This window comes from Schistocerca americana, chromosome 3 (assembly GCF_021461395.2).
Source record: "Schistocerca americana isolate TAMUIC-IGC-003095 chromosome 3, iqSchAmer2.1, whole genome shotgun sequence".
NCBI classification, from domain to species: Eukaryota; Metazoa; Arthropoda; class Insecta; order Orthoptera; family Acrididae; genus Schistocerca; species Schistocerca americana.
In genome coordinates this window covers 207794852-207808615 of record NC_060121.1, presented here as the reverse complement: position 1 = coordinate 207808615, position 13764 = coordinate 207794852, and the positions used below count along the sequence as shown (strand labels likewise).

The 13764-nt window shown below is 35.6% G+C and overlaps 1 protein-coding gene across 1 annotated transcript in view; it reads right to left on the bottom strand.

Moving 5' to 3' along the window:
- Positions 1-11813, bottom strand: part of LOC124605596 (retinol dehydrogenase 14-like) — a 90414-nt gene extending 78601 nt beyond the window's left edge. The window contains exon 1 of the mRNA XM_047137384.1: positions 11174-11813. Coding sequence (XP_046993340.1) covers positions 11174-11339 — 166 coding nt within the window. The 5' untranslated portion in view covers positions 11340-11813. The remainder of the gene's footprint in view (positions 1-11173) is intronic.
- Between the last annotated feature and the right edge of the window lie 1951 nt (positions 11814-13764).

Genomic DNA, 13764 nt, shown 5'->3' with positions numbered 1-13764 from the left:
TTGAAAATGCCATAAAGGGCCAAAACTAGTGTTGTAATTAAATAAGCAATAAAACAGTCAAAGTGCAGTGTGTTCCTTTATAAAATATTGTATGACTGTCACTCAGCAACATCAAAAACTGCTGGCAGAGACTGTTCAGACAATACAAAAAATAAACACTATTGAAGTCTTATGTCAAATATTGGCATAAAAGATAATGTGAATTCCTGGCTAAAGCTTTTTATTTATTTATTTACATAATTTATGTCCACATTGGAGCACTTTATTCAATCCATATACTTTTAAGTCTTAGTACTAGTTGTAGATTTGGCTTTCCTCTTCTTCTAACCAAAAGTTCTTCATCCTTTCTGAACTGGCTACCCTCTCTTCATCAGAAATGTTTTATTTTTTGTTTGTTAATGTCTTTAGTTTAAATCTGGGGTCACTGTGTTTCAGGTTATTCTTCTATTCTCTGCCTTCAATTTGTTGCATTGTCAAGCCTAACTCATCTAAATCATCATGAACTTTTCCAAAAGTAGGTGAACAGTTGTTTCAGTAGCCTGGTTTCTGATAGTCTGGAAATGTGACAGAAAAAAGCAACCCTCCTTTTCCACATTGTGTCAATTATTGACTTAGTTTCTTGGTATACAGCTTCGTTAGGTAATAGTTGCCACTGTCCCTCAATTTGGTATTTTTTCTTTATAATTGTTCTAAGGATTCTTCTGTTTGCTTTCTCTAGTTTGCCTTTGGTTGATTTGGAGTTCATATTGAACAGTGTTTGACTAGCTTCAGGTTCAGCAGAGTGGTAGTGTCTGAGTTTTGCATTTATCGAAAGACATTTCTTCTTGTATGTTGGGCAGGCGATGTCTTGCGCTTGTTTCAGTTTAGTTGTTCTGTTATCTACTGACATTTTCTCATTTTAATTCCAACTTATAACCTCCCCAAGATATTTGAATTTATTTACAATTTTAATTTGTTTGTTATCATTCAGTGTAATGGTTGGTGTTTCAGCCTTGAATGATGGCATCATTTCTGTCTTTTCAAACAAGATCCGTAGTCCAACATTTTGCTGCTATTTTTTCTAGTTCTTCAATTTGGTGTTTAGCCTCATCCATGCTATTTGCAAGCAGTGCTAGATCATCAGCAAAGGCCAAGCAATTGAATTTGATATTTCTGCTAATCTTGATGTTTGGTTGACAATTCTTGTCCCACTCCTGCACGACTTTTTAATACTATAAAGATATTTAGTATCTTAACTTTCTAAAAAAAAATAAAGGCCAGTTAATATTACACATTATCATACAGTGATCAGGCACCCTAATTGCCCTAGACAAACTCCAAAATCTGACTGAAGGTACTCCTGCACAACTATGCAAGGTTACGCATTTTAATGGAGAGGAAACAGAATTGGGCTACTCTTGAATACCCTTTCATTAGTCCAGATCGCCTGCAATGTGCTTTCCCCAATATTCAGGCTACTTCAGGAAGTGTTTTAAGAGCAGAAATTATGATGCTGTTACATCTGAAATATCATACCCACTGGAAAATGTACCAAAAGAGAACATAAAATATGTTGAAAAATGCAAAACTCTTTATTTCTAATATGGAAAAATGTATGAATGTTCACATTTGATCCTTCTTTCTATAGTGTACTGAATCAGAATCACAAAAAACATGGATCCACAGAAATTTAAAGTCACATAGTATGAAATGGGAAAGAGCAAAAACCTGTGAGCCTATGTTACCAATTTGGTCCCCCCCTCCCCCTGCGCCTGGTAGCTGAGTGGTCAGTGTGACGGACTGTCAATCCTAAGGGCATGGGTTTGATTCCCGGCTGGGTTGGAGATTTTCTCTGCTCAGGGGCTGGGTGTTGTGTTGTCCTAATCATAATCATTTTCATCCCCATCGACACGCAAGTCGCCGAAGTGGCATCAAATCCAAAGACTTGCACCAGGCGAGCGGTCTACCCGACGGAAGGCCCTCATCACATGACATTATTATTATTATGTTACCAATTTGGCAACCATTTTGGAAGCTGCCATCCTGGAGGCAACTGGTAATTTTCAAATGAAAAGGGGATCATGTGATAGGAGAAACAGTTAAAGAATTACATAAGAAAAGCAATGGTGTCTTTCATTTGAATATAATTTTACTCATCCTAGCATTATGACTGATTATTTTTTCCTGACAGGTGACATGAAAGCTGATAGCATTAACACAAGTTGAACACATTGAGGTCATCTTGACATCAGGAGAGGAGAACCCGTGTTATTGCAAAGATTTCAACTAGCACCACTCATACAGATCACTCTTTACCCACTGGGAAAACTTCTTGTGAAATTCTATGAAACTAGCTCTCCTACAGACTAACCAAGAACTGACTAATTGAAAACAACTGTGGATGAAGCAAATCAACCAGTTTTCTGGCACTGTTCAATAAGAGACAGAGTGCAGTAGTCACTGCTTCTCACAGGAGACTGGGGTCCACCACACATCAATAATGATAAATTTGGCCACACGTAAGTGGCACCCTTACAAAATGCAACTGCTACAACATCTCACCAAAGATAATCCAGATTTTTGGTTTCAGTAAGCAGAACAGGTAAGACACAAACTGGATAAAAATTGTCATCACCCATGTGACATACTGTTTATGTATCAAGCTAATTATATATGAATGGAGAATCAGAGGTAGTTAGATACCCTCACTGGACAGATCCTCTGATAGTAACTGTTGCAGTAAAAGTCATAGTTTGGTATGGTTTTCTTATTGGTGTGTCTTCTTCATTCAGGGTATGCCAAAAACAACCTGTTATCTGTTGTTAGATGAATGTGTGCTGCCGTAACTGCTGGCTGAAGGTAGGACATTTCCAACATTCTTTCAGTATGATCATGCTCCACCTCAGCATGGGCTAGCTGTCCAGACATCCCTGGACATCTAGTTTCCCCAGAGATGGATAAGCTGTAAAGGTCTGATGCAGTGGTCACCACATTCCCCAGATTTATGTCCTTTACACTGTTATCTGTGAAGACGTGAAAACAATATTGTGTACAGTCAAGACCAGAAACCTTGCACACTTCGGAGAATGGATGGTTGATACTTGTGCTCATATTCTGGTGCATATGCTGGTTGAAGTCCGTGACAAACATGTGGAAGAGTTAACAATAACATAACAACATGCTGGACAACTCATCAAGCACATCTTTTGGCCTTTATATGCTATCACCAGCATTTGCCTTTTCTGTACAAAGTGCAACAAAAGTTTAGAATCAGTTTAACTATGCTCAAATGAAAGAACTGTTGTTTTTCTAGTGTAATTATCTATCTGTTTGGTATTTCACATGAACCCCCTCCCTCTCTTTCCTTTTGAAAATTACTAGTAGTATTCAAGATGGTGGCTTCTAAAATGGCCACAATAATGGTAAAATAGCCTCAAAGGTTCCTTCCCAGGCCTCCCCTTCCATCTCATACAACTTGATTTTAAATTTCTGTTTATCCAACTGTTTTTTGTTTTAGAAAGGTGGTTCCACATATGTGGATCACCCCATGAATCAATCATTTTCTACAGAATGACGGAGAGAAAAGGGTTCCACTTCTTACCCTCTTCTCTGAAGCAAATGACAGCTGACAGGCACTGGCAGACTGATACCTTCTCTGTCAAGAATGCTTGGAAAGCTGAGACTGCCTGAGGAAGGTAAAGTCTTGGATTCAAGAGCTCGCTCAGCTCTCAGTTTTGTTGTTAGCAGGGTTCGTAAAACATGAATTACTGAATTCCAGAATTTTGTACTTCACCATGTTTCTTGTGAAAGGAACCAGTCTCCTTTTATTTTTATTAAGAAAAGTATATCTTGTCATAAGCATATGCTATTTAGCCACATACATACATAAATAGCTCGGGACATTTTTGAAAATATGTCGAAGTGTGATATTGCTTGATACATCATACAAAAATGAACAATGCATAAAGTAAACACTTTAGGAGTAAAAGAGAGCACTCACCAAGTAGCAGAAGCCTTGAGTTATTAACATCTACACAAAACAGAATTAAAACCTTGCTAGCTTTTGGAAGAAATCCTATAATGAACTAGAGTTCAAACACACACACACACACACACACACACACACACACTCTCTCTCTCTCTCTCTCTCTCTCTCTCTCTCTCTCTCTCTCTCTCTCTCTCTGCACTGGCTGGATGTGTGTCCAGCTAATACAATGTAAGTGTGTGTGGCAGGGAGGGCAGCGGGCGGCATATGTGCACATGTGTGCATGCATGCGTGCGAGTGCGCAAGCATTTTTGCATGCATGCGTGCGTGTTTGCATGCATGCGTGTATGTGTGTGAGTGTGCATGCATGTGTGTGAGTGTGCATGCATATGTGTATGTATGTATTTATACTCTAGCTTGTTAAGAATTTCTTTCAAAGGAGAGCAAAGTTTTCATTCTCTCTTGTGTGCCTGTTGAGGACTCAATGCTTCTGCTATTCACTAAGTTGCCTCCTTTTTTCCTACAGTTTTTACATTCAGTACATAAGTTAATAATTTTAATAATTATTGGTCAGTTAAAAGTTAATAAGTTTTTCTGCAGATCTGAAAATTTTGTTCACTTAACACATGTTTCTTCATAGGGTCACTGTGGAGAAAACACCAAAGTGTGTATTACTGCCATTTTTAACAATTTATGCAAAACACTTTTTTAAATGAATTACACAAAATTTAGTGTCATTTTGGTGAATGAAAATTTCATAAGAATACAGGTTCAACTGATATTTGGTTTACCAAATAAGCAAGTATTAGTTTATCTTGTGTAAATCTGTCAAATCTTTATTTGTAATATTTGTTTACAGACCTTCCTTTGCAGAAGCCAGACTGATAGAGTATTAACAATTTACTGCCACAGAAGTGGGTTTGAATTGTATCATAAGCTACTTTGTCATAGGCTATTGAAAACCTAGAAGAAATGAGATAGGGCTGTAAGTAAAGTTTACTTGCTCATCTTCATTTTTGTAAATAGATGTTGTAGTATATTTAACATTTTCAGTACTTACACTTCAGGATTTTGATTGATTTGTGAAGACACTCAATTTACAACTTCTCATGCAAGTCTAAGATTTCAGTTCTCAACCAAAAGAACTACCATTTTTCAATGATTCAATGACTTTTTTTGTCACTTTCTAATTGTGTCCTCATAAGTGGCATCTGTGTAGTGTGACTACAGTATCTACCTAAGTAGACCCATTGCCTCTGTATCTGACTCCTCAGTTTTAGGACCTATGCTTTCTTCCATCATAAAGATGACACATGAGATTAAATGACCAATCATTTCATTTTATCATCATTTGGATTGTTACTCCAATGTATTTTCTTAATCACTTTGTATAACATGTGCCTCTTAGTTAAAGATTAAGTGCAATAATGATGAAGATACTAGTGTTTTAAAAAAACTCTGGAAGTTCACAATTTTACCACTATTTTTTTTTTTTTTTTTAATTTTGTGGGAATGACAGCACTGTACGCCTTTCTCCAGTACTGGTGTGTAGCATCCACTCATCATAGGATAGTTGTTCTTTTCTTGAGTTTTTAAGATCTCTATCTGTATAACACTGGGCACTTTGTCACCATGACCATCATTACCTACTGTACGTGCAAGGATTTGTAACTTTAGGGTCATGATACACAGCAAAATTACTGAAGCAGTAAATAAAGTAAGTTTTGAATTTTTTAATACTTGCATAGTCCAAATTGCACGGGTTATTAATAGTGGTAGCTTGTTAATAGCTTATACATTGGAATATGAAACCTCAACCCTTTATCCATTAGATATGTCTGCCAAATCTGTGTTGAAACAGTTTTCGTATCTTCTACTATGGTTTTAGATGAAACAGATTGTTAATGTTACAACTGATTATTACTGTTACATAGAGGATGCACAGAGTTGCAGACAGGAACAATGAAGGGGAATACTAGAAATATTTCAGCTTTTGGATAAAATCCTTCTTCAGAAGTAGAAAATTCACACACATTCACACTATAACACACTCATAATCCAGTCCACTGTCTCTAGGCGCTAAGGCCAGTATAAATCAAGCCTTAGTGCCCAGAGATAGTGGACAAACATATGTGAATATCTACATTTTTTCACTGCTGAAGAAGGTGTTTGCTAGAAATGTTTCAGCTTTCAGACACTCTCTTTCATTGTGCATGTCTGCAACTCAACACCACCTCCATAAGGTGGTTATTACTGTCAGCATCATATGCCATTAGAGTGTATATGGTATCAAAATAAATCATAAGAGATGCTTTAGAGCTGAAACTTCCTGACAAATTTGAATTTTTTGTTGAACCAGTATTTGAACCCTATTTTCCATACTTCCCAGGAGCTCTTCTGCTTTTGCTGAATCCTGGAAGAAAGGCTGTCACTAAGAAATGATTTCTACATCTACATTCATACTCCACAAGCTGCCAGACGGTGTGTGGCAGAGGGTACATTGAGTACCTCTATCGGTTCTCCCTTCTATTCCAGTCTCATATTGTTCGTGGAAAGAAGGATTGTTGGTATGCCTCTGTGTGGGCTCTAATCTCTCCAATTTTATCCTCATGGTCTCTTCGCGAGATATACATAGGAAGGAGCAATATACTGCTTGACTCCTCGGTGACGGTATGTTCTCGAAACTTCAACAAAAGCCCGTACCAAGCTACTGAGCATCTCTCCTGCAGAGTCTTCCACTGGAGTTTATCTATCATCTCTGTAACACTTTTGTGATTACTAAATGATCCTGTAACGAAGCGCACTGCTCTCCATTGGATCTTCTCTATCTCTTCTATCAATCCTATCTGGTATGGATCCCACACTGCTGAGCAGTATTCAAGCAGTGGGCAAACAAGCGTACTGTAACCTACTTCCTTTGTTTTCAGATTGCATTTCCTTAGGATTCTACCAATGAATCTCAGTCTGGTATCTGCTTTACTGACGATCAACTTTATATGATCATTCTATTTTAAATCACTCCTAGTGTGTACTCCCAGAAAATTTATGGAATTAACTGCTTCCAGTTGCTGACCTGCTATATTGTAGCTAAATGATAAGGGATCTTTCTCTCTATGTATTTGTAGCACATTACACTTGTCTACATTGAGATTCAATTGCCATTCCTTGCACCATGCGTGAATTCACTGCAGATCCTCCTGAATTTCAGTACAATTTTCCATTGTTACAACCTCTCAATATACCACAGCAACATCTGCAAAAAGCCTCAGTGAACTTCCGATGTCATCGACACTATAACACACTCACAATCCAGTCCACTGTCTCTAGGCACTAAGGCCAGTATAAATCAAGCCTTAGTGCCCAGAGATAGTGAACAAACATATGTGAATATCTACGTTTTTTCACTGCTGAAGAAGGTGTTTATTTATTCTACATAACAAAGAATAATTTTTTCTCAAAGTATTGTCACACCGTAGTGTGTGGAAAGGACGCTTGGTCTACATTGAGAACCGTATAATACATTGAGAACCGTATAAACTACAGTTTAGAGTCTACAGCTCACAATGACATTGTTTCAAAGAAATATGATGGTGTCAAGACAGAATAAAATCTATGTGCATTTCAATTTTTATATGTATTATAAATAAATTGGAAGGAATTTGATTAGTGGTTCATCTATGTAAATATTTTTATTGCAAATGTATTGTGTATTAATTCATAGTGCAACTCTGTAGTCTTTCCTCATTGTAGACATTGCAAATATTTTGTAGGTGTTCCTAGCATACATAATTGTTAAACACTCTTTTTAATTGTGTGTTTATGACAAATAGTACAATCGAACATTTCAAATTACAAACCACTCTAGAAAATTATGAAATCATAAACAAAATAGCAATAACACCTGATAGACATTAATTAATTCTTTCAGTGTGGCAGAGGAATGCTGGTATACAGTACTGTTAACTGAGTCAAATGCTATTGAGGTAATGTTTACCAGATGAACCATGAACTGATAGATAGGATGTAGGACATAAGTGATCAAATGTATGTGAACTATAGCAAAAGTTTCTAAATACAGGGCTGGTATGTAAAAGGTTTGTTCAAGTGTGGTCAGATTCCAAGAGTTGTATGGATTGATATTTACTGTTATGCACCCAAAAGAGTAGGTTTTTGAACTCTGTTATTTGTTGCCACCAGAATACCAGAGAGATGATATAATTGAATGCATATGCAGAAGATTTCATGAATGTGGAGTGCATGTCATGCAGTCAGCCATCTGTGTACTACCCACTGCTGGTCACAGAAGAAACTGTCTGCAGTTTTCACACCATTGTTTCCACATGCTACAATTGTGGGACCATTTTATTCATGGGTAAATCCTGGTCCAGTTTGCAAAGTAACAGTAGATACTGTTGTTGCTTTGGCAAGAAGCCTGAGTCTGTCATCCATTGGACACCAGTCAGTTTCTAATGGGACAGCAAATGTGCAAGTGGTGTGCTGGTGACCCACCAGACGATGTGTCCTGTCTGCCGGCCAGCTTATAAAGGGCTCACCACACTGGCTCATTCTCATTCTGTATTGAAGTTTCCCTGAGTCAGTTTAGATGTGAGAGGGCCCACCTGTCAAGTACTGTAGACCGTGCGCTGTACAGACTAGTGAGTTAAAGACAACATGTGGGCTGGACTGCATTCTGGAGAGACATGTTGTAGCCCTAGAGCTCAGGATAGTGTCAAACTGAGATCAGCTGGGATAAGGAACTTACTATTGGTGACATCATCCCCATGCACTGACAGTAATCACTGACCAACAACTGAATTAGTGAGAAGTATTTCAGTCATTTGCTTCCAGTGTTTTGGTGTTCTTCAAACAGTGACTGGTGTTCCAATGCAACTAACCTTGGCTAAACTCATTTGGTTGCTAAGTTATCACCAGCTTCTGTGATGATAGGGCAGTGCAATTTAATTTAAATATTGTTTCTAATAGTGTTATAAAATTGTGAGGCAATACCTTTTTTCTTTGTTACTGGCTACAACAATGGCCTTTTATATTGGATTTGATTAAGGGCTGATCTGTGTTCTGAAGGTCAATAACGTTTTTTTATTTATTAATTTTGATCAGCAGTTTCCTAAAGTTGATAGCTTTGTCAATTTCAGTAATGTCTGCTCTGAGTTTGAAGATTAATCACCTTGATAATTTGATTAATTTTGCCTGTATATTTTCCTACATTTGAAATTCCTGGACTTTTCATTTTTTTAATTTTATTAATTTCTGCTGTGTATTTTTGAAAGAATAACTTTGCTAATATTTGGAAACTTAATGGGAATATATTCAGAGCTTTGGACTCATCTCATATGTAAATACAATCAACAGCAGACTGCTTAGCACATTGAATATTTACATTGGTCTTTTGAGCTGAATTTTTAGATAGCAGTTGTCAGATACTCTCATGGAATATGTCATCCTAACATCATTAACATCTTTGCACAGTTTTTTAGTTTCTGTACTGGTGCTTGAGGCATTTATATGACTTGTGGAATATTACAATGCATATTTCATTTTGTTAATTTTAGTCATATTCTTTAACTAATAATTATTGTTTTAAGTTTTTTTTATTTGGGGAACCAGTAGGTTTTCTCAATATCTAGCAGTGTATATGCTTTATATGCCAGTTTTAACTTTTGTTAAATGAACTGACAAAAATAAAATAATTAATGTTTTACAGTAATACTTGTTTGCTAAGTGGCAATATTATGAGAAGGATAGTTGCTACTCACCATATCACAGACAGACAGCACAACAAAAAGACTGTCACAAACTGAGTTTTTAGACAACAAGGCCTTTGTCAAAAATGTGCGTGTATATATATATGTGTGCGTGTATGTGTCTGTTGTCTATTTTTGACAAAGACCTTGTATACCGAAAGCTCATTTTGTGATAGTCTTCTTGTTGTACCTATCTGTGACTCAGCAACTATCCTTTTCATAATATTGTTACATTCCATCCTGGATTTTCCACTGTTTGCTAAGTGAGCCATTTATTTTTCTATGGCACGTGATACAGTTCTCCTAGCAACTGTACCATATATAAGTGATTGAACAAGACTTTTATACTAATCCCAAAATTACGTTAAGAGTAAAAATGGACTGCCTTAAAAAAAGGCATTGTTTTTACTAAGAAAGTATTAAACAGTGAGTGCTAGTTAACTATTACCAATTATAAGAATATAACTCTTTTTTTTAAAGTGGCACCAAATCAGATTCTAACATTAAAATTTATCTCAACATAATGTAAAAAATTTAGACAGAGGGAATATTTACCAATATTTAACAGAAATTTGTGGTGTATTTGTAACAAACAGCAACACACCGAAACATGATACACACAGAGCATTAAAACTGAGTAAATTATTAAACTGAGTATTTCATTTCTTAGCTGTGTTGACTTCTGTGTTAAGAAATACATTTGTCATGAATTTTAACTTCATTTCTACAACATCTACAACTGTACAGAGTGAGCCCATGAAGAACTCACACAACACAAAGTGAATATTGTGTGTTAGGCCCTAAGTGTTGTGTTTAGTTTCCATGTCATGTGGCTTCATTCAAATAGTAGTGTTTCAGTCCTATCACAGCTTTAATATGGCTTTTATACCAATTATAAATTTCAGTAAAAGAAAAAATGCACTTTCCTAAATGTAATAGTGTACTTACTAAGAAAATGTGTGTTCATTAAGATATTAAATGGTTACTTTTTTCCTTATGTGTGTTTACACTTCACTATTTTTATTTCGAAATGAGAATATTTTCCCTTTGCTGTGCTCTAGTTATTATATCTTAATTTTGAAGTAATAAATTATTTCCTGCAATGAGGATTGTCTTTTGTTGAGTAACAGAATTGGCTTATAATATCCCACTGTAAGTGAGACGCAGAGTTAAAACCCAGGTTGAAACAATGCAGAACATCACAATCTTCAGCACAGTATTTTAAATCATTGACTCAGAATCAAGTGCCAAAATTCACCTCACAATAGGAAAATACTTCCAGTCAGAGAGAATGTTTACATAATTTTACATGCAAAACACATTTTTATCATGAAACCATTTTGGAACTACAATTACTTGCATAAATGCACTGAAAGTTTAAGGAAAATGAAAAAATTCATAATAATGTTGCCAAGCTATGTGCCAAAATATGTATTTCAAATCTTGCCTGTATTAGCTCCTGTGATAAGAACTGTCTTTCCATGGATAGTAGCATCACTTCTGCAATATCCAGTTGTAAATTTGAGGTACAGCTTTAGCACAAGCAGCAAAAGGGCCACACCAAAAGTGTATTTGTTGAAGAAGAAAGATAAAATGTTCCATATGAGAAACATGATTTTCACAATCTGTGTTCACAAAATGTTGTTTCTATTCACACATAAAATTTTGCAACAGTTTATTCACAGTCTGAGTTGTTTTAAAAATTTCTGCACAAAACACTAATTCTGTTCCCCACTGTAAAATTTTATTGAAAAATATTCAAACTATTTAATAATTACTCTGCTGTACCACAAAGTTTAACCCCAGAAAAGAATTCTGTACAAAGTAAACACTAGGCAACATTCATCCAGTTGTGCTTTATCTCATATACAGTTCCTTCTCTTCTCCTTGAACAGCATACTTGATAAGCAAATTCCACAAGTCAGACTCCTATTCAGCTTAATCAGGAGTTTTATAGGAGCTTCTGCTGAGCCATCACACAGACACACACATGCATTCTCCCCCCACCTCCACTCCAGCTTCAGGCAGTCAGGTATTGATCTGAGCTTTGCTCAGGGAGTCTATCTCTGTAGGACACTCAAATGGAAGGAGACTAATGCAACAGTTGGCTGATAAGCTATCACGTGGCTTGTGTGTGGCAATATGAGCTCCTTGACTGCATTTTAATGACCTGAGCCAATGTAATCACTTAGGATTCCCACGAACTCTGCCACTATGCATACATCACCCATGCAGAACAGAATGTGGTACTTACATATGCAGTTCACACATGAATTTAAATTTGTAATGCCTTCCCATTTTTCAGAACTTTCTGAATCCACTGATAACCTTTTATACCTGTTGGATAATAACATTTAAATTTTGTGTGCTAGGTTTTTATTTAAAATCAGTTAACAGGAACTTTTCAGAAAAGCTTTTTTAATAATGTAATTTTAACAAATACATCTGTGTGAAATTATCTCTCTCAGGTATTTGAGAAGTTAAGCAAAACACATGAATAAATGTATTCATATCCATGAATAGGAAAAAGCTGATGTGACCAAAACCTATACATCTTCTCAATTGGTACATACTTACACATCTTCACATATGGTACATATTTAATCAACAACAGAGCAAATTATTGATAATGTAGAATAATGTAGAATGTGTCTTTGTAAAAAAAAATATATTTATTCAAAATAATTTTTTGTAATAAATTAATTTGTGAGCATTTAACATTCAAGTTACTTAACTTGGTTTTGATCATCTTTATCAGGATTTTATCCTCACCTTTTGATGTCACAGTAATAAAAAATTTGTAACTGGTATTTGTTTCAGTATGCTACAAATGTGTAATGGGTGCTGAACAGCTGCTGAGAAATTTGTATCCATAAGGCATCTGCTTCTTTTCATTTTCACTTCTTTCAACATTTATACTAATTTATGATTTAATATCAATGCTCAGATGAATTTTATTCTATACTTGGAAATTTTTGCTTTAATGCAATTTTCTTTTCTGACTAGTGTTCAGAATTTTACAGTATTGTTCATAGTTACATTACAGTTGTTTTATTTTTCTGATTAAAATGGAGATAACCACTTACTGAATTTCCTACTTTATGAGGTCAAAATTTTCAATTATCTTCAACCTTCCTAGTGCACTTTGAACTGAAGGCATATTAAACATAAACATAAGATGAAACAAGATTTCTGAGAGAACCTTCTGGATGAACATTGTCCTATATTGTTATAAAGAAATTCTGCCCACTGATTGTTTCAAGTATTTGTTTGTATTTCAGTTGTATAACCTTTTTCCTTTTATGGTCACCTAGCACTACTGGTATACTTATGTCAGCTGGTCCTGAAACTAGGTTCTTCTGTAAGTCACATCATGCTACTCTACCTTAATAATATAGTTTACTGTTGAAAAAAAACTGATAAAGGAAATATCTCTAAATGCCCTCATGTGCACAGTTCCATAAAGTAATTTAACAGTAAGTGGCTACACATACTAAAGTCAAATTAATTCTCAGAGAAACTACATTATCCTAACTAATGGAGTTTTGGTGCAGCTAAATAAGAGAAATTATTCCACTGAATTTTCTATCAAATAGTCGAGATCTAGCACTGTGTGGATCATAAAATCATATTTGGGAAATGAATCTACTTTGGTGGTAATTGCACTCCTAAGTACATTTCTGGATTATTAACTGTATGGAAGAAACAGATGAACATACTAACTGTTTCACTATAATAGACTAATGTAAAATCAAAATGGGGATACATTAAATGCAACATCATTCAAGATAAAACAACCATGTCTGCTCTTGTCATTAAGTGACTAAAATATGTCTCAAGAATAGTGTAGTTAGAAGATGTTAAAGGCAAACATAAGGAATGCAACACATCTTCAGATAGCATATGTGGTGTCTTTATCTCCAAAACCAAATGCAAAGTTTCAGTTACATTATCAGACTGTAGCATAAGAATAAAAGTAAATTTAGAAGTAGTGTACATCCAAGATGTTTTAACTGTGGATTTTATGCTAGACAATGA